This window comes from Salvelinus namaycush, unplaced genomic scaffold, assembly GCF_016432855.1.
Source record: "Salvelinus namaycush isolate Seneca unplaced genomic scaffold, SaNama_1.0 Scaffold421, whole genome shotgun sequence".
Lineage (NCBI taxonomy): Eukaryota > Metazoa > Chordata > Actinopteri > Salmoniformes > Salmonidae > Salvelinus > Salvelinus namaycush.
In genome coordinates, this window is record NW_024061111.1 from 135,791 (window position 1) to 162,767 (window position 26,977).

The 26,977-nt window shown below is 44.9% G+C and overlaps 1 protein-coding gene and 5 non-coding genes across 9 annotated transcripts; all 6 read right to left on the minus strand.

The window, feature by feature from the left end:
• Positions 1–3,223: 3,223 nt before the first annotated feature.
• LOC120041235 (transportin-2) lies at positions 3,224–25,552 on the minus strand. 4 transcript variants are annotated; one of them, XM_038986174.1, is made up of 25 exons: positions 25,440–25,552; positions 23,493–23,592; positions 22,528–22,603; positions 22,032–22,181; positions 19,982–20,088; positions 19,355–19,488; positions 18,886–18,967; positions 18,385–18,507; positions 18,146–18,264; positions 17,560–17,620; positions 15,976–16,147; positions 14,602–14,754; positions 11,965–12,190; positions 11,314–11,485; positions 10,802–10,888; positions 9,244–9,351; positions 6,586–6,744; positions 6,266–6,353; positions 5,927–6,025; positions 5,332–5,367; positions 4,778–4,873; positions 4,361–4,536; positions 3,979–4,053; positions 3,556–3,695; positions 3,224–3,361 (listed from the first exon to the last, which is right to left on the minus strand). In XM_038986174.1, exons 2-24 carry the CDS (start codon positions 23,589–23,591, stop codon positions 3,588–3,590), a joined length of 2,706 nt encoding a protein of 901 aa, XP_038842102.1. In that variant the 5' UTR covers position 23,592; positions 25,440–25,552; the 3' UTR covers positions 3,224–3,361; positions 3,556–3,587. The 4 variants fall into 4 exon arrangements, with proteins under 4 accessions (XP_038842102.1, XP_038842103.1, XP_038842104.1 ...); XM_038986175.1 differs by lacking the exon at positions 5,332–5,367; XM_038986176.1 differs by lacking the exons at positions 3,224–3,361; positions 3,556–3,695; positions 3,979–4,053; positions 4,361–4,536; positions 4,778–4,873 and having other exon boundaries at positions 5,332–5,504.
• On the minus strand, positions 14,297–14,367 carry LOC120041239. The gene has a single exon (XR_005475862.1). It is a non-coding gene; the product is annotated as a small nucleolar RNA SNORD41 (small nucleolar RNA).
• On the minus strand, positions 17,762–17,832 carry LOC120041243. Its single transcript, XR_005475866.1, has one exon. It is a non-coding gene; the product is annotated as a small nucleolar RNA SNORD41 (small nucleolar RNA).
• Positions 19,581–19,651, minus strand: LOC120041242. Its single transcript, XR_005475865.1, has one exon. It is a non-coding gene; the product is annotated as a small nucleolar RNA SNORD41 (small nucleolar RNA).
• LOC120041241 lies at positions 20,434–20,504 on the minus strand. Its single transcript, XR_005475864.1, has one exon. It is a non-coding gene; the product is annotated as a small nucleolar RNA SNORD41 (small nucleolar RNA).
• LOC120041240 lies at positions 23,102–23,172 on the minus strand. The gene has a single exon (XR_005475863.1). It is a non-coding gene; the product is annotated as a small nucleolar RNA SNORD41 (small nucleolar RNA).
• Positions 25,553–26,977: the final 1,425 nt, after the last annotated feature.

Sequence of the window (26,977 nt, forward strand, 5' to 3'; positions counted from 1 at the left end):
CTTCTGCACAAAAAATATTAAAAAAAAAAAGTCATTTAAAATAAAAATGAACATAAATAAAAAAAACAAAATGAACATCATTAGCCTTGGAAAAAAAGTAAAATGCCTCAACTTGTAGAAAACTGTTAAACTTGAGAATAATAGATGGTTTTGAGATCAATGTTTCACTACTACGATTTAAGATTAGATTTAACACAACTCAACATTTTTACCCAATTTTTCCTGATAGGACCAGTATCACATTGGGAGCATTGTGCAAAGACTGTGGTAATTAGCCAGTATCTCTGTGCACACCTATCCTACTCTCAACCTTGGCGGACCGGACACCCATCCACCAACACTTGCATATCAGTTTACCCCTTTAGGATATGATTAAAGTGTCACCCTCTGAGGGTGGAGCAGTTTACAAAAGTGTGTAAAGATTCAAAATACTGTCCAATTAACCACTTATGTACAAGTGGGTTGGTGTTAAAATCCACATTATATGGATAAATACACATCTGTATACAGCTTACTTGAAATTGCATTTTCACAGGTACGCCTGACGCTTAAGGCAGTGTTTTCTTCACATTTTGAATATCTATTTTCATTGTGCGGCGTAAGATAAAGATTTCCATAGTTTCATTGACTCGCTAAATCTCAGCTAAGCTTTGAAAGAGAATTGATGTACGACTGGCAATCACAAACTGAGATGGTAAAATTTGACAAGTGTTGATGATACACAGGGTGTCTCCAATATCTCAGGTGTGAGCTACATGTCCATCACCTTGCGGGAGGGCCAGTGCAAAGAAGTCTAAACGGCACACACGCTTACAGTAAAATACAGACACACTCAACGAAATAGTCCGACGTGACAGACCTCCAGACATTGACAAAATACAAGACAATCACTCCCTCACGAATGTTAATGTATCCAATCTCAGGGGAAACAGAGAATTAGGATCAGTATAATACCCAGACATATCCTACACAGTATCAACGGGTTGAGGAAAAGAGCAAATGGCAACAGCCACCACCAACTGGACTAGAACCAGTTTATCCTGGACTTCTCATACTTCTACTAAAGATAGCCGCCCACTTTTATTATCACAGCATGCGTGGGTATGCAATTGATGAAGCTCTTAAAGACGCCCCCCTAGAAGGGCATGTCTCCGCCTTTAATGAGATGATAGTCAAATAAAGCGATTATGGAAAAGCATGCAACTCAAGGTTGTTCGGGACCATGGATGAGATATGTATTATTATGATAGCCGACTGACTAGTCAAGGTCTTTTTCCATCTTCGTGGACTCATTGCATTCTCCCCTACATACTCATCATTCTGCTCACATAGAAAAGGCTGGTAAATTTTCTGTTGGACTGTCTGGAAACACTGGTGGGAAGTACATTTGATCCAAAATACTTGATGTCTGTCAGTCCTTCCCCTTTAAAAGGGCTTTCAAATTAAATCATACCCATTGATTCTTGAATATAACATATGCCTAATGCGTTTAGCTCAACTGTCAAACACCATCAGAACCCAAATTAAGCTTGTTTAGTCCTGTTTGTTAATAAAAATGTATACAAACACTGTATAGCGTCAAAAAATGGTTAAAACGATAATCTAGATATCATGGACAGTCAGTCCCGGTGTCCATGAGGTTGAGAGTCGTTGCATTTCTCCAGCTTCATCCCTCAGCTGTTAACCAAATCAGTGGGGGATTAGCCGTTTGGTATTGTTCAAAATGCTGATTGACCCTTTAAATCTATGGTCCTCTCCTTACCCTTTAAATCTATTTCATCCATCTGATTGCATGCCTTACTTTTAAACCAAGCATATGAACGGCAGTGTTAGCCTTAACCTAAAATTCTCATTTTGACCATTGCTTATACAATATCTTATTTATATCGTGTCTTACTTCAGCAAGCCATAACAGCCGTAAAAAAAAAAGTGCATAATATCAATTAGAACCAGCAACTGATTTATTCTAAAGTTCTTCCTGAAGCCTTAATGCTCTAGTCCATCGTAAATACTATAAAAACAAAAGTAGCAGCAAAACGGATTATGATTTTTACTGCAGTATAACTGGTTGCAGGGATGTGATTCTTCCATCTTCTATAAGATCGATTGAATCTTGCGTCTCTGAACTATGGCATCGCTGGATCTCGACACTATAGAAACCCACCCATCCTGTTTGTTAGGTCTGGCGACGGGGAGGACTGGTCATAGAATAAGTACGATGGGGGTGGCTAAATAACCTGGTGTTGTTACCTTAGAATGATAAGCTGACTACCATTGTTTCTAAATGTAAAAATCTACTTGTAACAATGAGATACGCACACACGTCACTTAAGAGGTTATCATTGCCATGCAAACCAATCAATCCCTTATTGGAAAAATGACCTTTGTCAGCACTACAGTAAAATGATTCCTGGAAGGATTGTCTGTGTCTGTTGTAGTAAAAACTATGAAAGAAAAAAAAAGAATACATTTAAATTAGTATTTATCTTAGAGGGGGAAAAAAGAAATTTCAAAACGTAAAATGAATTCAGCAAACATGGGAAAAGGAAGAAAAACGGTCTAAATATACCCGTGTTTAATAGAGAAGTCCCAATATGAACAGGTATGGTATTGTACTGTCTATGAACGCTTGAGTAGTAAAGGTGCAAATTACTCTTCTAGAACTCTCCCCGTTATATTACGTTGAAAAGCATTTCATGCTTTCCCCTCTGAGGCTAGCCTTCGGGAAGCTATTATAAAACATTAGCGCTACTTCGGTATCCCGCCCACAGCCTTTGTATAGATTATCAAATGACTATTGTAGAATGTATGCAAAGTGCTTGTGCACCGATTGGTCGTTCGGGCCAGGGCAACTACCTTCCCTTCCTGAACTAAGTCTAAGTGTGCCAGTCTACATATTATGTGAGTTGTGTTTTTAAAATGTGGCTCCTGGGCTGGTTTTTAGATTTCTCCTTAATTGACTTATTCCGGGGTTGCTGCCACCCCGCCCGCCCTCCCAACACAGCTCTCCTCTAACCTTGGTATCTAAAGAGTTATCGAATGGATTTAGGGCCGTTCGCAGCCGACCCCTGCATATGCTTATCCTACCCTCCCTCCCTCTTACAGAACCCTGTGGCTTTGGTTACATCGGAGTATGTCGTCAGATTTAAGTTTGGCGTTTGAAATCCAGAGGCTTTCTCCCCAGTTTCCCTCCCAGTAACCCTCCCTCCCACCCACCCTCACAGAGACACACAGGGTCGTGGGACTTGTAGTCTGAATGGACAGGAGCCAGGGCCAGTCCCTCTCCTCCTGCCCCCACGATCAGGGCAGTGCAGTAACACAGATGGATGAGTTCCCCCAGTAACCCTCCCGTAGATTAAACCTGGAGAGGGGAGAAAGGGGGAGAGAGGAGGAAGAGGAGCGAATAAGAAGAGGAGAGGGAATAGGAAGAGGAGAGAGAAGAAACAATGTTTTTATTTATTCAGGTGAACAGAGAGAACATGGACTAAACGTAACATTAGGATTTGGGGAAGAGAAGCTGATCCTAGATCAGTTCTACCTAAAGTGAGTCAATACCTGACAGGCGTGTCCTGTGTCGGCGAGGGGAACTACACGCCATAGCAGGCCGACAGCCTCTCCTTCAGTAGAGGGGGGAATTGTTCTGAGAACTGCTGCCAGTTCTCCTCGCCCACCTGGTCCTTGAAGCCATGGAGGATCTACAAAAACAACAAAGCTTGTAAATCAAGGTGAGGTATAGGGTCAGAGGACTTCAACGACTGGCAAAGCTGGTTCTCTTTTGTTTTCTTAGCACCACACGTCTCAGAGTCTAAAATATCCACAAGATTTGTTCAGATTTCGAATGTCTAGAAAGATCATCACAGGCGGTGGAGAAAGAGGAGCACTAGGTCGACTTAGAACCCAACAGTCTAGAACCTTTGTATTCTGAGGATCAAACATATGGGTGAGATTTGTTGGGGTTCATATCTCCCGAGTGCCTACCTTGTAGAACATGTCTCTCAGATCGTCCTTAGGACTAACCCAGGAGGCCACAGCATCACAGAAGAAGATGAAGTCCTGAAGAGACAGCAACATCCTCATCATCCAACATTCATCCACATTCCCTTATCGCTCATTTAGCATCTAATCATCCTTCAATGACACCAACCGCGCTAGGTTGAATACAATGTGCCTTCTCTCACAAGTTCTCAGAGTCTAAATTACATCCACACTAGTTATTCAGATTTCGAATGTCTTTTTAGAGTTCATCATAGACAAGAGCAGAGGCAACACACTCAGGGAATAAAAATATAACAATTCCTGGCCCCAGTAAATACATGTTCCTGTGTGGAACAGCGTTCAGAAGCCCCCCCCCCCCCCTCACCTGAACCACTCCAGCGGGGTTGACTCCAATCATCATGCAGATTCCACGGAACGCAGAGTCTTTCTCCTCATTGTCCCTGATGTTCCTCAACGATGTGCACCAGGGTCTGATAAACTGTTGCAGCATGGGAGACACCTCCTGTGGACACACGTAGCCCAGCCTGCCGATCGTAATGGCTGTCCCAAGTGAAACACAGGAGTGATGATTTATGTGGCAATAACTACCGGGCCATAACAACAGGGTTTAGAACAATCACTTCAGTGTCAGTCACACTCAGACCTTTAACTTCCACATAGAATATTTCAGATTTCGAATGTCTGTTAGAGAGATCATCATAGGAGTGGTCTGGAGCCTAAATACTGGTTTTGTCTATGGGGGTGGGGGGTTTAAGCATGCGTGTCTGTGTGAGTACCGTACCTGTATTCTCCAGGAGGGTCTTGGGTGTGTTAGGTCTGTTGATGATCTCCACCAGGTTGTTGAGGACCAGCCCAACATAGGGTTGCATGTCTGATCCTACAGGCACCAAGGAAAACACCACAATCAACCAGCTGGAAATTATGGCATTGCTCGCCATACATGGGTTCAATTACCATTGGAAATCTTTCAGATATTTTGAGCATTTTCTGGAGCCTGCCTGGAGCGGCAAATGGACAGGGTTTGAACTTTAGGGACTTTTCTATTGGTTCCTTTCCAACACAATCAAGCACAGCTTAAGTATTTCAAATGATTTCAAATAGAATTTGAAGCCAGGTCTACAATCAATCAATTCCTACATCAGCGCTGTCAGGTATTCACTGTCATTTAGAGTATTTATAGTGTCATTACAATCATTCCTATCAAATCACCACTACCAACATGGATTACTGATGGAGTCAATCTGGTGGTGTTGCTACAAAAATAAGGTTCTCGTGATTTCTGGCCAAATACCCAAAATGGCCACCATCTTTAAGCAATGGTTCCCCCTAGCTCACCTGAGCAATCTCCTTCATCCTTCTTGTCAGTTCTCCCTGTAGAGGTATTATAGCACAATGTCACTACACTGTACTACTGCTGGTTGGCTTGCCATGCTTGCACACACCTGCAGGCCTCACTGTTACAGAGTCCAATGGTAGCAGGACCCATCACTCAGGCATCTTGCAGCACACTGTAGTCAAGGGAGATTGGCTCACTCGTATGACAGAGGGTCATTGAGTTCATGGGTTATAGAGCAAGGGCAGCGAATCAAATCGGACAGAGTTAGCTACATGCTCCATCCAAAACACACCAAACCCTAGCATCACACACATAACACACGCGGCACCATAACCATCTGTGTGTTCATCCCCATGGTGTGACCTCAGTCACACTCAGACATTCAACTTCCACATAGAACAGTTCAGAATGTCTGTTAGAGAGATCATCATAGGAGTGGCTGGTTGTTGGTGGTCTGTGTGTGTTATTATGAGAGTTAGAGGGAGAGGAAAAGCAGAGATAGTGAGAGACACATTTTAGAGTGGTTGTGAGGTAAAGAGTGGGTGTGTAAGAAATGAAGACTGCAGTAAGGACACACAGCAAGCAGTAACTCACCCATCTGCATGGCGATTTCGCCAATGGCCCAGGTAGCGTTGTTACACACAGAGATGAACTCTGGGTTCAGGTTCAGGCCCAGGATCGGCATGAACTCAGCTAGAGGGGAGAGACAGGTTTATATACAAACGCTAAACACAACTAGTCACACAATCACTGGTATACACACTCCCACAAACACACAGGTTAATTAAACAGTACACACAACTAGTCACAATCAACGGTATACACACCAACATACAAATAATACATAAACTACTAGCCACTCCAACACACCTCAGAGCCAGTACCTTTTCATGACATTGACAGTTAATGTCTTCACTACTATGGTTGACTCACCAATGCAGGGTTTGACATGAGGGAAGCAGGCCTTGGTCAGGTCACCCAGCAGGGCAAAGGAGCTCTGTCTCACCTCTGGCATAGGGTCCTGGAGGAACACACAGTTAGTCTCAAACTCAGACACACATCTGGTTAAAACAACTATTTTTAACTTTTCTTAACACTCCAAAAGCTAGAATATCAACTTTCATACATTTTTTTGCGAGCGACAGAGCAGCACTGTACAAGCTATACTCCTTCAACATATCCTCCTTCAAGTTGACTAATTTCACATTTTCAAAATGGCCGCTGGCAGTTGGCACTTGGAGGCCCCTGTGTACCTGCATGCACTGGAAGAGCAGGGTCATGATGTTGCTGCGGGCCACCAGCTGGTCCACACTGCCCCCCAAGCCCTCGGCCAGGCCACTCAGCAGGTCCAGGGCCACAATCATGAAGTCCTTGTCAGGGGCTTCGTACTGGTCAGGGTGCTGGTTGTACATCTGGAGAGAGAGGAGACGGACAGAGTCAGTGGGTTTTTGGTCACAGTTAAGATATGAAGCCAAAACGTACGATTTGTTTAATAAATTGCTGAATAAACGCAGTTTACACTAACTCATGCTTTGTGGTGTAGAATAAATGGACAAGTAACATTTGTTTATAGTCTAAGTTACAATTGATATCTGGAGCCAGGTTTCCATCCAAACCTTCATGCGTGTAAAGTACATGTCGGATAAAGAAAAAGTCACGACAGGCATGATGGAAAGAGAAAATGTGTCTGTAGACTTTCCAAATGTGGACAAAAAAAAGACACTAGACAAGGCGGAATCTTTTTGCTTTGGTAAAATGTATTATGCGAGAAATGGCGGTGGAAAAACGTGTGTAAATATTGATATAACCATCATAGTGAAGGTTGAGTCACAAGATGACATGTGGTCCCCCCACTACGACATGATGATCGACGCTTGACGGCAGTTTGAAAATGTAAACCGAGATCTACAGCGCAGATTTTTTTTTTACCTGACTTAAAAAACCTAAGCCTATGCAACATTAACCAATTAAAACAGTACTATAGCAATGAGGTTCGCGCAGTAGACTATAGGCCCAATACATTATCACTGCATATTGGCTATGCTTGAATTACCCTGCCATTTAAAAAAAATATATATTTAAAAAATGTAGGTATATGATCACACTGGTAATATATCACTTATTGTAATACTTGTAAGGCATAGCTAGGTAGCATCATTTGCGTTTGTTTTTTACTGGACTGATGGCCTGCATCTGATGGTCAGTCAGAGGGAAGATAACAGCGGTGAGGCTGCCTTTCACCCGACTCACCATCCCTCCGCTCTGCCTCCAGCTGATGGGCAGTCAGAGGGGAGGGAACAGCGGTGAGGCTGCCTTTCACCCGACTCACCATCCCTCCGCTCTGCCTCCAGCTGATGGCCAAACTAAAGTCGCACTGCATTATTTCTGCCTCATGCACCAATTCAGAAAGTAAAATATTCCTTGATATTGAAAAATAAGAACAAGCTAATCGGAACACTTGGTTTCTAAAAGTTTTGAACAAAGTGTTCACAGTGATGAATAACAACTTAAACATGAACTGACTCATAAAACCAGCAGCTTTATGCTGTACTCACTGAGTCTCTCTAGTCATGGTTTTAAACCTTTGCTCTGTGTTGGAGGCTTCTTTTTGCAGTCTATGGCTCGAAGAAACTTTGCAGACAGTGATCTGGGCTATCTAATGGCCAGCGATAGGCCTATAGGTGCACTCGATTTGCTCTCTGGGCCTGCCGGGTAGGCGGAGTTCTACCTTCAGACACATGAAATGGTTCAAAATGGGAACACTTTCCCTTCCCGGCACTAGGGCTGCTGAATCAAGTGCACCTACCGCCAACAGCACCAGGGCTGCTGAATCAAGTGCACCTACCGCCAACAGCACCAGGGCTGCTGAATCAAGTGCACCTACCGCCAACAGCACCAGGGCTGCTGAATCAAGTGCACCTACCGCCAACAGCACCAGGACTGCTGAATCAAGTGCACCTACCGCCAACAGCACCAGGACTGCTGAATCAAGTGCACCTACCGCCAACAGCACCAGGGCTGCTGAATCAAGTGCACCTACCGCCAACAGCACCAGGGCTGCTGAATCAAGTGCACCTACCGCCAACAGAGCGAAACTAATAAAAAAAATAGGAACGCAAGGCTTTATCATCAGTAGAGTTGAAAACACGATGGAATTTTACTTTTTATTTATTTGGGGGTGCATGGAAATTTAACCACAAAAGTTATGTGCCCGACGTCATCACAGCCTTTAATTTAAATGTTTACATTTTATTCCTTTAGCAGACGCTCTTATCCAGAGCAACTTACAGGAGCAATAAGTGTCTTGCTCAAGGGCACAGACAGATTATTCACCAAGTCGGCTCAGCGATTCAAACCAACACTTTTAACCACTATGCTGCCTACACGCAACAAGTCAATTGGATGGAAACATCTCTGGTGGGAAAACACACATAATGTTTTTATGGCGCATGAAAATCTGGTCACCAATTGGAAGGAAACCTAGCTATATCTGGCTTATTTTGTAACAGGTTGTTGATATACATTAACATGGTTCTTCACTGAATGCATGTCTGGTGATTTAACGCGTATAAACTGTACTAGAGAGAGCAATAGTAATGTTGTCTTTTTGTAGGTACTAACTCCACCATGGCTCGTTGGACAATGCCTATGGGAAAAGTTATCATTTTGGGGGGATAAATGCCAAAAATAAGGTCTGTGGTAAACACGGGCTTAGGAGATCTTATACATTTTGTTTTATGAGAATCTTCAACTAACATCACTTTTTGTGAATTGAACTATTAATGTAATCAAAACAAGCACAAAAAAGCTTCATAATTCATAAAGGTCATGTCATTAACCGACTGAGTTACACAAGGTAACTCATATCCAGTTTTTAGAACAACAAGCTGTCGAGCTCTATAGGTTCTTACCATGGCCTGAGCGAGGGTCTTCTGTACCAGGGTTACACAGCGCTGGTAGACAGGCTCACAGTAGGGCAGGAAGCCACTTTGCAGGGCCGTGGCCACCGACGACAGACACTGGGGAGGCACAGGGAGAGACAGGGTTAGTTTGGTGGGCGGGGGACAGAAACAACAAAAATACAGCCTGCGTGTCAACAGGTCAAAGTGGTGTCCTGTCAGTGTGTCATTTCCCTCACTTGCACCGACCTTAAAGGGACAGTTCACAAATTAGATTTTTTTTATTTATAAAGCTAGGTCATTTGAAAAAAAGAATCAAATTCTTAAAATTCCCTTTAAGATATAGCATTATTTTACTGTTCCTGTGATTTCATATCAACAAAAGGAGTCAAGGCAAGGGAGTGGATTTATAACTGTTCAGATACAGAAGTCAGTCAGTCAGTCCCCGTTTAGATCTCATGAGCCAATGAAAATGGTTGCAAAATCAAATCTTGACGTCAAGTTTTATTTTTTTTATTTTTTTTTACAAACCCAAGATTGACCAGAGCCTGTCGTTTCCAATGGGAGGAAATGACTCCTAGTGGGCAGAACAAGCAAGGAGGTGGGTAGCGCCAAGCACCAGCTAGTGAGATCCTATTGGCGCGTTCTAGTACATATTTGCATATTTTCGTGAGGGAATGCCTACTCTGAAGTGAGCGTGTGCAATAACTAAATTTGCCCTTGCACTCCTAAACACACATTTGTTTAACTTTGGCAACGGGTAAAGTCTGGAAAACACAGTCCAGTCTGTTACAGATTCTAGTTTTAGAAACAGAAAACTGTATGGAGATCAAATGTTCCATCGATGAGAACATGTCAGACTAAATCCATCTCGCTCCATCTTCTCCCACGGCCGGCCACTGGGCTTCCTCTCATCATATCTGGTAGTGAGTGGAAACGCCAAGCGAACGCTTCACACTTCTACATCCGGTGAAATATCCGTCTTTGTTCTATCCAAGGCTTCCACCATTAAGATGTGTAGTACAGTAAGATGTGCAGTATAATACAGACCATTGGAAGCACAACAGTCACCCGTTTCCATTGGTATGCTTTGAGTGGCTCTAAGAGCTAAAGATCATTTAAAAAATCAATAAAAAATGACATACAACATAAAAACAACCTAGTGCCTGATCTCCGGCACCAGTTATTTGTCAGCTGAAGAGGTCAAGGAGACCAGTCCTACCAATATGCTGCTGTGGATCAGAAAACGATCTCTAATTAGCATCATATATGTTCAGATGAGAACATGTCATCACTTCCACAGCAGCAGCTAAACGCAAAGTTATTCTGCAGTCTCTGTAAACACACACACACTAGCAACAAGCTACCAGCCACTTAAGGAGTTCTAGGCTTTTCCCCAACATGCCAGAAAGTCCATTCACCAGAATATCATTATTGTTGGTGTCTGGCTCACGAGACTAGCAACAGCCATAAAGCAATGACGGCAAATACCACAAAATCATGTCTAAGAATGATCTACCTCGTGATGCACCAAACATGGTTGTATATAATGTATATAATAATGTATAACCTCCAGAAGTGGAAAGAGATCCTTGTCCTCGTCCTTCAGTTCATTCCATTTGGCAATGAGGGGAGGCATCAGCTTCTGGATGTACTCCTGTAGGGGGAGAGAGGGCAGTCATTATACCGTTCAGTAATATTGTGTCTTCACCATAAAGATGAAACCTGTGTAAACCAACTAGGTTGAGGTTGTGACGTAGCGACAACCTACATGTGACATGATTTATACACGTGCCTTCTCTCACTAAACAACCTGAGAGTGTAAAATACATCCACACTGGTGATTCAAATGTCCAATGTCTGTTTAGAATTCATCATAGAGGAGAGCAGAGAGGCAACCATCTTCACCATAAAGATGAAGCTATGAAAAGTAACCAAGGAGGTTGTGATACAGCAGCAACGCACCACAACAGAGGATGTTGTACATCATAAGACAGTATGGAGTTGTTGGCCATGAAGCTGATGCAGCTTGCTGATGTTTTTAAGTGCTAGTTTGCTAACTAAGTGAAGATCCAGACTCACAGGCTGGTTGAGGTGATGTCCTACGGAGTCGGCGAGCGTTCCGATGGCGTCGTAGAGGATGAGCAGGTTCTTGTGTTGGTACTTGCCGAAGGCGAACACCAGCGTGTCCAGGATGAAGCTGAGGTAGGGGACCAGCTCTGTACACGCCTCCTCCTCCAGGGTGGCAAATGCACTGAGGGACAAAGGCCAAAGGGTCAGAGTACGAGAATGGACACATCACACACACGGACTAATATAATGGACACACAATAACATCTGCTTTAACAACCAAGCTGGCCTATACACAACCCTTTAGGAGACCAGTCCTACCAATATTCTGCTTTGGATCAGAAAACGATCTCAAATTAGCATCATATATTCAGGCGAGAAACATGTCATCATTTCCACAGCAGAAGTCAAATGCCCAGTCATTCGGCAGTCTCTGAACACACACTTGGCTCAAAGTATTTGTTTTCCTTCAAATCATTTTGAGTGTTTAATTGAGCTTGCCTTGAGTGCCAGGGTTGAACTTTTGGGACTATTCCATTGGTTCCATCACAGCAGGCAAGCTCAGTCAAGCACAGCTTAATTAATTGGGAGGGGGGGCAGGTCTGACTGTCATAGCTGAACCACATTGACAATGCCAAAAGGACCCTCCCACACAGTACACACCTGCAGGCGGCCTCCTGCACCCTCTTGTTGCCGTCCAGTATCCTCTTGAGCAGCTCGGTCATCAGGGGTTTGAGGTGGGAGTCTGGGGGCTGGCTGACCACCCAGTGGGCGTAGCGGGACAGAGTCCAGCAGGCGATGGAGCGCACCAGGGCCTTCTTGTCACACAGGCACGCAATGAGGTGGGGGAGGAGCTCCGGAAGGTAGGGCACCATGCCCTGCATACAGCCTGGAGGGGGGAGGGAGAGAGAGCGAGAGAGAGTGTTTTTGTCACAGACACAGGATGAGGTGGGGGAGGAGTTCTGGGAGGTAAGGCACCATGCCCTGCATACAGCCTGGAGGGGGGAGGGAGAGAGAGAGAGAGAGAGTGTTTTTGTCACAGACACAGGATGAGGTGGGGGAGGAGTTCTGGGAGGTAAGGCACCATGCCCTGCATACAGCCTGGAGGGGGGAGGGAGAGAGAGAGAGAGAGTGTTTTTGTCACAGACACAGGATGAGGTGGGGGAGGAGTTCTGGGAGGTAAGGCACCATGCCCTGCATACAGCCTGGAGGGGGGAGGGAGAGAGAGAGAGAGAGAGTGTTTTTGTCACAGACACAGGATGAGGTGGGGGAGGAGTTCTGGGAGGTAAGGCACCATGCCCTGCATACAGCCTGGAGGGGGGAGGGAGAGAGAGAGAGAGAGTGTTTTTGTCACAGACACAGGATGAGGTGGGGGAGGAGTTCTGGGAGGTAAGGCACCATGCCCTGCATACAGCCTGGAGGGGGGAGGGAGAGAGAGAGAGAGCGAGAGAGAGAGAGAGAGAGAGAGAGAGAGAGAGAGTGTTTTTGTCACAGACACAGGATGAGGTGGGGGAGGAGTTCTGGGAGGTAAGGCACCATGCCCTGCATACAGCCTGGAGGGGGGAGGGAGAGAGAGCGAGAAAGAGAAAGTGTTTTTGTCACAGACACAGGATGAGGTGGGGGAGGAGTTCTGGGAGGTAAGGCACCATGCCCTGCATACAGCCTGGAGGGGGGAGGGAGAGAGAGTGTTTTTGTCACAGACACAGGATGAGGTGGGGGAGGAGTTCTGGGAGGTAAGGCACCACAATGAATGGAATTTTACTTTACCTTCTATAACGCTATTTTAATATTTGGTTTGTGATTGGGGGTGGGAGGGATCAGTTTAGTAGGGAGGGTATGAGGTCAAAGCACATATTGGAGATAAAACCTCATAATATTAAGTGATCAGTTTAACCATGACACATTGTCTTTCCCTGGTGTATTTGTGAAGAGATTCAATTGAATATTGCCATCTGTGTATCACTTAGGCAACATTCATGTCGATAAAGTTGGATAGAATTTGAATCTAGCTAGCCTGAGGCAAATTCTTTATTGACAACACTCAATTGTAGGCCAAGTCTATTATCAACACAAAGCCACGTGAAGGACAGCCAGTCATCTGGCTTTAAGTGTTTATACGTTTTAATATAAAATATACTCTCAAATGGAATCCAATTAGTGTACATCCTATTAGTGACGTGTTAACTGGGTCAGCGCAGTGGAAAATATATGGCATTACACCTACTCTGCATTAGGACAGTGACACGTCTCCCTATACTGTCAACATCTGCTGTCTGCCTATATTAGTGTGTTACTGACTAACAGACAGGGGGGTCATAAAGGGCTGAAGAATGAGAGAAAGAGAAAGTGTAGCCAAATCCCAGTGGAGAGAGCGAGACAAAGTAGAGCAGACACAGACAAAAAGGAATGACAGCACCACTGCTAAGTCAATCTGAACTGACTTAACGCAGCAAGGAACTGATATTACAGAGTTCCACTAGCAGACCTATTTTTCAGTGGCAATCGACGAGACGATAACTGACTAAACAGACCCAGAAAACACACAAAATTCATTAAAATTATTTTTCATTTCGGTTGATGAAAACGAGACTAAATACTGACTACAATCACTTGTTTTTTTACCTGCTGCAGAGTAATGTGTTCTTCTGCCAGCTGGGCTATTGGGAAGAGAATCATGCGATAGGATGTTATGCAGAACGATATGTTGGATGGACAAGGCTATGTATGTTTGTGCACATGGAAGTCAGTGATTTGTGTTAACTATCGGTTAATGAGGCATGAAAAATGTGTTGATTAAAATATGGCTACAATGACATTTAGTGGACTAAAATGTCCCACTATTCCCATATTTTTTTTTTTTACAACAGCTACACTAAATCATTATTCAAATGACAAAAATATGACTGATATTTTAGTCAAAATGACTAAGACTAGACTAAATCTAAAAAAGAGTGGCAAAATGAACAGAGTAGAGAAGTCTGACTGTAGGAGACCTCTGGATCAGACAGTATGAATACTAACACCATCATTAACAGTCAGGAGTTACATAGAATGCATCATATCCAGAGGGACAGTCAACTCTCAATGGAGTGAGAGAGGAGAAAGAACCACTGTGTACTGAACGTCACAGGAGACAGAAGAGCAACAGAGCAGAGAGTAGCAGACAGAGAGATCCGATAGAGATGGAGTCAAGAGAGAAAGAGTCCAAAGTGTGGAGGGGGAGACACACAGACGGAGACTGCGCAAGAGAAGGAGATCTATGTGAAGTGTCAACAGTGTGATTGATTTCCTAGTCCTTACCCTCAGCGATGGCCCCCAGCACCAGGATGCCAGACTCCTTGATGACCCAGTCAGGGGAGAAGAGAAGGCCCTTGAGCAGGGGCAGCAGGTGAGGCAGCAGCTCGTCCCGGAACACATTGGCCAGCACATCCAGCGCCGCCGCCGAACACTTGCCTACAGGGAGATAAGAGGGACAAACGATTAAAGGGATAGTTCACTCAAAAACATATGATGCAAAACACTTCTTTACAGTTTTGCTCTGTACCGAAGAGCTCCATGTTGAAAACTTGACTGCAGGGACACGCACAATTTTGGGGGATTTTATTAACAGTGGACTAATGAACAAAATACTAAGATAGTTTTAGAGTGAACTAGCCATTTAATATCATACTCTTTTCCCACTACTGAATCTGGGCCAAGCCAAGTTGTACAGGTCTGAACAGTAACAGATTCTCCAAATAAACCAACTAAGCTGGCCTGTACACCCATTCCTTTAAGGTGTTCAAGGAGACCAGTCCTACCAATATGCTGCTGTGGATCAGAAAACGATCTCTAATTAGCATCATATATGTTCAGATGAGAACATATCATCACTTCCACAGCAGCAGCTAAACGCAAAGTCATTCTGCAGTCTCTGTAAACACAAACACACACTAGCAACAAGCTACCAGCCACTTAAGGAGTTCTAGGTTTCTCCACAAGAAGTCAGATTGTCCTTCACCAGAATGTCATTGATGTTGGCGTCCGGCTGACGAGACTAGCAACAGCCCTGAAGCAATGACACAGCAATTTACATAAAATAATGTCTAAGAATTATCCACCTTGTAATCTAGTTATGACACCGGTAAAAAGCTATATCATTTCGGTAAAGGCTAGGTGAACTAACACTCATATACAGAATAACACTTCCATGTTGTTTTATTTCTATACAGACATTGTGATAACAGTGGTCTTCCACCGTTCTGGTGCATCTCTACATGCCAATCGCTCCATTTCCAGACCGCAGCAGGGAGCGTCACTGATGCCAGTAATCACCACTCTGGCTGTGCTGTTCAGGGTTCACACTGTCCAATTAGCACCTCCAGCTCTACTGGTGATGAGACGCTGGGGAGCAGTGCACTAACAGTGGAGAGAGCAGCCAAACAGGGAAGTAACCCAATCACTGCTGTCAGGATGGTGTGAGTACTTTTGACGACACACTGTCCCACAGGAATGACTATCAAATGTATATTATGCCGTTTGGCCAGCACACGCAGACAAGACTCACTTAGAGCCTGCAGCAGACACAATCCTCCTGCTCCATTCATCTACAGTATCAGTCTGTTTTCTCTAACGCATCTCCACCCTGGCTGCGGTGGTTTCAGTAACTGTCACTTTAAGTCATGTCCGACTCACGTAGGTTCCAGTCAGATAATGTATCGTCATCATCGTCGTCGTCTTCATCGATGTCCTCCCCCTCCTCGCCCTCTCCTCCCTCGTGCTGCAGGGTGACGGTGCGAGACTTGTGGAAGCGGGGCTTGATGTCCTGCTCACTGTCCGGCACAGCCTCGTCCTCCTCCACATCACCCTGGAGAGAGAGAGAGATGTATCATTGCTATGTGTTTTATTTTTCTGGTCCGAGGTCTGTGCTGTGAAACATGACAGTATGCATAAGAGATGGCTACACAACACAAAAATATCTGGGACCAGGCTAATATTTAATAACTTGGGCCAAATGTGGTTTCAGTTCAGGAGGAGAGACATTCTCACTCTCAAAAGCATGCTGAACCATGGACATATGGACACAGCTTAGTGCCAGAAACAGCCAGAAGGGTATTAATGCAGTCAAATGATTAACTGTGTGGCTTCTATGACCGAGGACTGTGAGTCAGAAGAGTAAGAAGTGCCTGTCAGGGGACATCCCCTGTGGGTTAGCCTGGGTGATGTGTTGTGGAACTGGGAATGTGTGGACAGTTGGCAGGGGAAATCCCCTGTGGGTTAGCCTGGGTGATGTGTTGTGGAACTGGGAATGTGTGGACAGTTGGCAGAGGAAATCCCCTGTGGGTTAGCCTGGGTGATGTGTTGTGGAACTGGGAATGTGTGGACAGTTGTCAGGGGAAATCCCCCGTGGGTTAGCCTGGGTGATGTGTTGTGGAACTGGGAATGTGTGGACAGTTGACAGAGGAAATCCCCTGTGGGTTAGCCTGGGTGATGTGTTGTGGAACTGGGAATGTGTGGACAGTTGGCAGAGGAAATCCCCTGTGGGTTAGCCTGGGTGATGTGTTGTGGAACTGGGAATGTGTGGACAGTTGACAGAGGAAATCCCCTGTGGGTTAGCCTGGGTGATGTGTTGTGGAACTGGGAATGTGTGGACAGTTGGCAGAGGAAATCCCCTGTGGGTTAGCCTGGGTGATGTGTTGTGGAACTGGGAATGTGTGGACAGTTGGCAGAGGAAATCCCCTGTGGGTTAGCCTGGGTGATGTGTTGTGGAACTGGGAATGTGTGGACAGTTGGCAGAGGAAATTCCCTGTGGGTTAGCCTGGGTGATGTGTTGTGGAACTGGGAATGTGTGGACAGTTGGCAGAGGAAATCCCCTGTGGGTTAGCCTGGGTGATGTGTTGTGGAACTGGGAATGTGTGGACAGTTGGCAGAGGGAAAAACTGTGCTACACCATTAACTGGCATTAACCAGATACAACACTTAGGTCAGAGAGTATGAATACGTCAAACATCAGTCGAGTCTCAAGCATAAAGCTGTCACCACACCAAGAGTACCAGTAAGAAGAGAGAGAAGGGGGAAGGTGGGAGGAAAGACGTCTGGGTCGTGTTCACACACACAACTGAACAAATGGTCCGAAACAGGGAGGTACTGTCTTAACTGGTCCTTTTCGTTTCCCCGTTGCAAAATGTTTTGCTAGTGTGCCCTAATGAACACAACCCTGGTGGGGGGGAAATAGGTGTGGTGTCATCATTCACACCCAGAACAGAGAGACAGGCTCACCTTCAGCAGGATAATGTCTATCTCAGAGTACTTCATGCCGTTCACCAGGATAGGAATGAGCCTACAGGAGGAGACAGAAAAGACACTATTAGTCAAGCAGTCATCCTACTGTTGGTCAATCAGTAACACTGCATTTCTTGGTTCCATATAATAATTGATTGAAGTTACACGGCGTCAGATGTGGCAAGTGGGCTGCAGCTGTCTGGATCAGACAGTATGAATAGAACAGGCATCACTGACCATCACAGTTAATGTGTTATGCATCATATCCAGACAGCATTGGAAGGGCAGAGGGTAAACGTCATAATGAGATGTCTGTACTGTAGCTAGCCAACCCCTTTGAACTGTAATCAACATTCTGTTCCTCTTTCTTCTCTTTACATCACACCTAATAGAACACAGTCCAGTGTGTAAACAGAATGAAACACACTAGGAAGTATAGGACCTCGATGGGTATGTTACTCTTACATGCTGTACTATTGACTAACCTCTGTTGCCCTCTACACCTCTGACCTGACCGTCCCCACTCTCTCTACATCACGTCCAGGTGATGCTGTATGTTACAGGTATGTTTAGGATTACTCACTGCACCAGGTGTCCAGAGAGCACCTCCTTGCAGATGGGCTGCTCAGCCAGGGTGAGCCAGAACTCACAGGCCTCCAGAGAAACGTTCTCATCCGGGTCCTGTGTGCGCTGCAGCATGTACTGGTGGGGGAGAGATACAGACACAGCAGTGTCAGGGGTTGGGATTGGCTGATGGGGTATGACAGTGTCGGACGTGCTGACTGGTCAGTGGGAGAGTAAATAAGGAAGTGGTGGTCTCACCTGTATGATGCTGTGCATGTGAGGGATGAGCCGGTCGATACGGACCTCCAGCAGCATGACCAGAGCCCGGCACACGTTCTTCCTCACCTCAGAGTCCTCGTCTGTAGCCAGCGCAAACAGGCTCTGAGAGACGGAGACACGAAGAGAGAGAGACCAAGAGGGGCCAGAGAAGAAAATGAGAGATGTCAGTCTTGAATCCACAGCTATGCTCAACACCGTTGATTACAGTACACACAATTGTCTAGACGATGGACATGTAAGAGGCTGTAGTCGGGATTAGACAGTATGAATACAACAAGCGTCAATGACCATCACTGTCAAGGTGTTCTGCAACACAGCCAGATGAGCAGATCAGTGTTGTTCAGCGCCACCACCATAGAAGTAGAACTACTAGATTATATTTCTATGGTCAACAGTGTTGTTCAGCGCCACCACCATAGAAGTAGAACTACTAGATTATATTTCTATGGTCAACAGTGTTGTGCGTTGCCTGATGTTCACCTCGATGAAGGTGTCGATGTTGTCCATCAGGGCCTGGGCTCTGCCGATGATGAACTGGTTCACACAGGCGATGGCATGAGATCTACAAGCAGAGAGAATAGCACCATGAGTAACAGAGTTTTATAAAGGGAGCAAATGAAGGTCTTTGAAAACAGTGGGATAGTAGGTGGAAAACATTTTGAAAATGACTCAAAAGTTCCACGCAACTACCTCAGCTGGTCCAATAAGAACACAGATGTGTAATCCGGTGCAAAACGTTTTGCTATGGTGTGCTATGCGCTACTGGACACAACAGTGAGAACAGAGAAACAACCAATGGAGTCTGGATGTAGCCTGTTCCCAGATCTGTTTGTGCTGTCTTGCCAACACCTATAGTCACTGGCATAACAATGACCATAGGTGTTGGCAAGACAGCACAAAGTGATCTGGGACCAGGATAGTCTGGAGGTACAGGGGACCTGGGACTGACCTGATCTTAGGGCTGCAGTGCTTGAAGAACTGCAGGAACTTGGGGATCATGATGTTGAGCGGGCGGTTGAGCGCGTCGCTCTCCAACAGTTCCGACGAGTCCTCGCAGATCTTCTGCAGGGCGCCAAACGAGCCCTGATCAAGAATACACACGCAGACAGACGGAGTCAAACTCAGAGCAACAGAGGGGAATGAAGTAGGATGATTGGAGGCAATAGGCTACAGGTCTGGATCAGACAGTATGAATACAACAAGCATCACTGGCAATCACTGTCAAGGTGTTCTGCATCATATCCAGATGGCATGGGATGTGGAGAGAACGCTACTGAAAACATTTAGCAGAGAGAGTAAAATACTTCTTAGGAGGTCAAGAGGGTGGCGGAGGGGTAGAGAGCGGGGCAGGAGAGGTAGAGGAGAAGGGATATGAAGATAGAAGGAAGGAAGAAAAGGGGGACAGGGGAGGTAAGGGGAAGGAGAGGGTGACGGAATGAGGAAAAAAGAGAAAAGCAAGGGAGGACGGAAAAATGAGAAAGAAAAATGAAGGGTGACAGATGGAAAAGAAAGGAGGAAGCGAAAGGGGGAGAGGCTAGAAAAAGATGTGAGTGTGTGGTAGGTAGGTAGCTCTGACCTCGCAGGTGTTGTAGTCCTCAGAGTTGAGCAGGTTACACAGCTGGGGAAGCAGCTCTGGCCACGTCTGCAGCTCCCCTTTGGAAGTTATCGTGGTGATCAGGATACCTGCGAGAGAGGGATGAAGAAAGAGGTTAGGAACCAACAATCATAGGGTGGTTTGGTCTTAATACTCTCTTGGAGGGGACACTGTCGTTCTCACTGAGCACGTTCATTTTGCATTGCCCAGTGACTAGGGTGGGCGGAGTTTACACATTTTAGACCATTCTGTTGGTCCTTACGTGAAATCTCCACCCATCTAGGGCACCAGGCGAAGCAAAACGATTGAGCCCACTGATATGGAAGAAGTGGACAGGTGAACGTAAACCCTCCTGAAGGCTTCCACCTATGCTGTCTTGTCAGACCAGATGTAGGGAAACAGGGATGTACAAGAGTTAAGGAATCGAGAGACCTCTGGATCAGACAGTATGAATACTAACACCATCATTAACAGTCAGGAGTTATAAGGAATGCATCATATCCAGAGGGCAGGATAGGGGAGTGAGAGAAATTCCTGACATCACAATTCCTGACATTTAATCCTCGTAAAAATTCCCTGTCTTAGGTAAGTTAGGATCACCACTTTATTTTAAGAATGTGAAATGTCAGAATAATAGTAGAGAATTATTTCTTTCATCACATTCCCAGTGGGTCAGAAGTTTACATACACTCAATTAGTATTTGGTAGCATTGCCTTTAAATTGTTTAACTTGGGTCAAACATTTCGGGTAGCCTTCCACAAGCTTCCCACAATAAGTTGGGTGAATTTTGGCCCATTCCTCCTGACAGAGCTGGTGTAACTGAGTCAGGCTTTTAGGCATCCTTGCACGCACACGCTTTTTCAGTTCTGCCCACACATTTTCTATAGGATTGAGGCCAGGGCTTTGTGATGGCCACTCCAATGTCCTTAAGCCGTTTTGCCACAACTTTGGAAGTATGCTTGGGGTCATTGTCCATTTGGAAGACCCATTTGCAACCAAGCTTTAACTTCCTGACTGATGTCTTGAGATGTTGCCTCAACATATCCACAATTATCCATCCTCATGATGCCATCTATTTAGTGAAGTGCACCAGTCCCTGCTGCAGCAAAGCACCCCCACAACATGATGCTGCCACCCCCGTGCTTCACGGTTGGGATGGTGTTCTTCGGCTTGCAAGCCTCCCCCTTGCAAGCCTCCCCAGGAAACAACTTTGCTGTGGTTCTGGGATTGATTTGCACTTTTCGCACCAAAGTACGTTCATCTCTAGGAGACAGAACGCATCTCCTTCCTGAGCGGTATGACGGCTGCGTGGTCCCATAGTGTTTATACTTGCGTACTATTGTTTGTACAGATGAACGTGGTACCTTCAGGCATTTGGAATTTGCTCCCAAGGATGAACCAGACTTGTGGAGGTCTAAAAAAAAAAAAAAAATTTGGGGGTCTTGGCTGATTTCTTTAGATTTTCCCACGATGTCAAGCAAAGAGGCACCGAGTTTGAAGGTAGGCCTTGAAATACATCCACAGGTACACCTCCAATTGACTCAAATGATTCAATTAGCCTATCAGAAGCTTCTAAAGCCATTACATAATTTTCTGGAATTTTCCAAGCTGTTTAAAGGCACAGTCAACTTAGTGTATTTAAACTTCTGACCCACTGGAATTGTGATACAGTGAATTATAAGTGAAATAATCTTTCTGTAAACGATTGTTGGAAAAATTACTTGTGTCATGCACAAAGTAGATGTCCTAACCGAATTTCCAAAACTATAGTTTGTTAACAAGAAATTTGTGGAGTGGTTGAAAAACAAGTTTTAATGACTCCAACCTAAGTGTATGTAAACTTCGACTTCAACTGTAGCTACTAAAGAGAGGGACAGTGAGAAAAATTAACCACATTAAAGCCACAGAAGGACAGCAGTTACCTGAGACAATGAGACAGATTTAACGCATGTCAAGGCCCCACCCCCAGACCCAACTCACCCAGACCCTAACCCACCCACCTACCCAGACCTCACACACACACTGACTCACCGATGGTGGCGCGGATGAGGGGCGACGGGTCGCCTATGTTGTTGAGGCATTCCTGCTTGATGAAGTCAGCCACGGTCGGGGGAAAGTTCTGGTAGTGGGCCTTCACATTGTTCTTCAGGATCAGACCACTCAGAGAACGAGTGGGTTCATCTGGAGAGGGAGAGCAGGAGAGGATGAGGTGCGGGGAGGAAAGGATGAGGTCGGGGGGAGAAGGAAGGAATGATGAGGTCATGGGGTAGAGGAAGAAAAAAAGAATGTCAGAGATGCAGACGAAGGCCACAGCAACGTGCATTCCAAATGACACGTAGCAGCCTAGAGAACCACTAATAACAAGGCTAGCAGATAATGACGGCATGCTGACCAAAGAATGGATAGAGACAAAGAAACCCAAAACGACTTTTTGAGCTCAGAAGTAATACGTATGCCCTAATGAACACGACTCAGGCTACCAGATGCTCAACTAGAACATATAAACTCAGACAGACAGGGTTCTCACCTTCAGTTTTCAGTCTTGTGAGCACAAAGATGAGATAGTTGTTGAAGTCAGGGAACTGGTTGAGCTGTTCAAGTTTCTGACAGCGCGGTTAAGGGAAATATTACATCACAGACAACTCACATGATGCTCAACTCAAACAAATAACTAGGAGTACACTTTCACTGCAGCACAAATCTACGGGTGACATTTAGACAGAGGAAAAATACCACTTGTTGAAATACTAAGTGAGGCGCTTATTTCATAAGTTTGGAATGCAACGGATCTGTGATTTCGTCACATATCGGCTAAGTTTAATTGTAAAGCTGCATAAATGGTTTCCGCACCCTTGTATAGGTTGTACCATATGAACGGTTTTGAAATAACTGCTGTTATAAGTAGCGTTAGCCATGGTTCCTAATGAGGACAAGGGTTTAAGTAAGTAATACATTGGCTAGTGGGAGTTATGGATTGGAGGGTTAAGATTATATGCTATCCTAACAAAGGCTAAATCTATAGGACCAGACAGAGTAGAGAAGTCTGACTGTAGGAGACCTCTGGACCAGACAGAGTAGAGAAGTCTGACTGTAGGAGACCTCTGGATCAGACAGTATGAATACTAACACCATCATTAACAGTCAGGAGTTACATAGAATGCATCATATCCAGAGAGGAGGACAGTCAGTGTGACTGTGTTATAACACCATCTCCACTTTAACAATACAGGCCCCATAGACAGATCAATGCAAACTGAACGACATGCAATAACCATAGAATAATATGCCATTTAGCAAGCGCTTTTATCCTAAGCGACTTACAGTATTGTGTGCATATATTTTACGTATGCGTGGTCCCAGGAATCTAACCAACTATACTGGTGTTGCAAGCACAATGCTCTACCAACTTAGGACCACACAGAAGTACCACTGCCATACAGGGCCCCATTCCACTAACCCCACCCTCCGGTCAGTGTCTGTACATCAGGATACTTGTTGCACAGCTCTCTGTGTGGCCGTGTTGGGGGACTGGGAGTCCTTGAGGAGCTGGAGGACCTGCTGGAGTCCCTGTTCGTCCGGCTGCCACTCCATCCTGCATGGGGAGCACACACACAAAGTTACAGATATAGGAATTATGTACGTCCCCGTTACTGATAAAAGATAATACACAAGGAAAAGGAGTGATATAGAGAGTTCTACTAGAAGAGTCAGTCTGCAGGGACAGAGAGTATAGGAGTATGACTGTATGAGAGACCTCTGGATCAGACAGCATGAATACTAACACCCTCATTAAGTTATCCATTTTAAGTGTGTATCATATCCTGTGGTCTCAGAATTCTACAGTTAACTTAGTGTAATTAGCATTGCCAAAATGAGACAGGGTTGCATCATACATGGCACCCTATTACTTACTGGTGCATTACTTTTGACCATGACCCATACAGGTCTGACCAACATGGTGCACTATGGGGAATAAGGTGCAATTAGGGAAGTAACGATGGGCTGACTGACCTTTCTATAGTTTTAATAATTTATGAGGGTTTATAAACAGATGCTTCGTGTGATGTGGCACAGAATGGCACTGGGATATATGACAAAACAAATCAATAGTTTTATATGTAGAGCTAGAAACAGGCTACAAAATCTACATGCTCTTGCAGCCAGATTTCCAAATTGAACATTGAGGGATTCTATGATTAAAATATAGACCGCCAGACTAAACGCCATGTGCTCGCTCACTAATGATGTGGAATTCAGTGGCATTATGCGACTGAAGGTGAGCCATGCACATGGCCAGAGCAGGGCAACAAAAAAGCGCCATTTGCACTCGTTGCCCGGAGCATGAGCTTGCTTCTACCCGGAAACGGGTCTATAAGGCTGTGTAAAACAGAGCACCAAATTTGTGGGACCTGGAGTTGAAATTGGGAATCGGATTGTGGCAAATAAAACGAGGCGATGCTCTGCTTTAGACAAGGAGTAAAATATCTCCGTGACCCAGCTTAACCGCCATAATCCTGCCCCACCCCCCACGACACCCGGTTCCCTTCTGCCGGTGTGCTGCAATATAGTTAGTGATCCTTGGACTTGGGCGACTTGAAACAATTGCCGCCCTACAACTTTCTTTGGACAAAACAAGTAACGTTAACCAGCGGATATTAAACACCACAAACGTTCTGATATTGGGAAGTTTAACAAACCGGACAACTATCCGACTAACGTTGGCTCTATGGTTATATTATTTCCGACGTTCTAACTATAACTAGTCACGAAAAAAAACAGTATTGGCCATTCGGATCAACGCCACTGAATTTAACCCTTCTCACCACGGCAGTCCCCGGCTTCAGCCACACAAATGCAGTAAAAAAAAGGCCAAATATGCGGCCTCGACACTACCAAGCAGTACAAAGGTGGGTTAGTTAGCTAACGCTATAAAACTAAGGCAGTCGATATATTATTCGATTTAACATGGCAGAGAATTAACACCGACTGAGAAGTAATCTAAACAAAGTTACTAGCTCGTAAGTTTAGCTAGCTACTCTACTGCTAAACATGGCTACAAACGTTAACCAAATTAACGATATAATAACATATCTTTACAAATTTGGCCAGTGGGCTACTTTGCTTTTGTTAGTAGCCAACTTTATAAGAATCCCTAGCTAAATCCAATCGAGTATCGACAAACGGTAAATTCGTTGATGTTGCGTTTACTTGCTAGTGTGGCCCAATGCATTCATGTGCTCTCGCTAGCTAATAAGCTAACGTTAGCTAGCTCACTAGGCGAAATTGTCAGTTTGTTAGCTAGCTAATGCTAACTAAGCTATTTCGATTCCCAACTCTTAAAGTTACCCGCTTGCTAATGTGACCAATTATTCACATATCAATCATATTTCGTCTTATTTTATTTAATATACTTAGATAAACACATTACATGCTACGTACAATGTTGATTTGTAGACTGAAGTTTCTCGACGGGGAAGATTCTTTCTCGTGCTCGTCCTCTCTTGTACTACAGGTTTGAAACGAACACGCCGATTCTGTAGGACCCACTGACCCTTTCCGGTTTCCGTTCACTTTCTTCTTCTTCGGTGGGGTTTAACGGCGGTTGGCATCCAATATAATGTTGCATTACCGCCACCAACTGAACCGGAGAATAAAACCATTATACTTTGTGATGTAACAAATACAAATTATCCCGCCAACTTTTAATCCTACTCATAAAAAGAAGCACCACCCCATTCCACTAATTTAACCTGATCTAATCCTACACCAGGCCAACGGCCTGGGAGGACAGGACACTACCATTCAACACCCCCTAGAACTCTTCTGCAGTAAATTATTGTAATCCCAAATACTTCTTGGTAACTGCCACAGCAACACTTATTTCTGTGACTTTACGTTCCATACCTATGGTACAGTTAATAACCATAGCAATGAACGCTAAAAAGCCAACCTTACTGAAGCACATTTCATTCGTATGCCTATCACTCTGTACTGGCAAAATTCTACTACTCACTGGGAGCCTCTTAGTATCCTTCACCCCTAACCCAGCTTCCTCTACTTTCTTCACTGCCTCAGCATACAACACTTTCTCCACAACTCTGACCATGGCAATCTCAACCTGCCTCTCTCGCACCGGACACTTCTGATCCCCAGCAACATGGCCCCCCCCCTACAGTTTACACACACCACTTCTTTCACTGATATTACACAATCCTTTGACTCAAGCCCTCCTGTATGTACACTTCTCACACCTAGGAATCTTCCTCCTACACACTGCTGCAACATGACCATACACATGGCACCTGAAACACCGTAGTGGGTTCGGCCCAAAAGCTCATACAGGATAACTGATATATCCTACCAGTAATTTGTCGGGTAAAGACTCAACATCAGACAATCAAATCAAATTTTATTGGTCACATTCACATGGTTAGCAGATGTTATTGCGAGTGTAGTGAAATGCTTGTGCTTCTAGTTCCGACAGTGCAGCAATATCTAACAAGTAATCTAACAATTCCACAACAACCACCTAATACACACAAATCTAAGTAAAGGGATGGAATAAGAATATGTACATATAAATATATGGATGAGCTACAAAAGGAAAACCAGCTACATCGGACTACAAAAGGAAAACCAGCCACATCGCCGACACCGACATCCTGCTTCTGGACAAGCTAAACACCTTCTTCGCCCACTTTGAGGATAACACAGTGCCACCGACATGGCCTGTTACCAAGGACTGTGGAGCTTTCCTTCTCCGTGGCCGCCGTGAGTAAAACATTTAAATGTGTTAACCCTCGCAAGACTGCCGTCCCAGAAGGCACCCCTAGCCACATCCTCAGAACATGCGCAGACCAGCTGGCTGGTGTGTTTACGGGCATATTCAATCTCTCCTTATCCCAGTCTGCTGTCCCTACATGTTTCAAGATGGCCACCTTTGTTCCTGTACCCAAGAAAGCAAAGGTAACTGAACT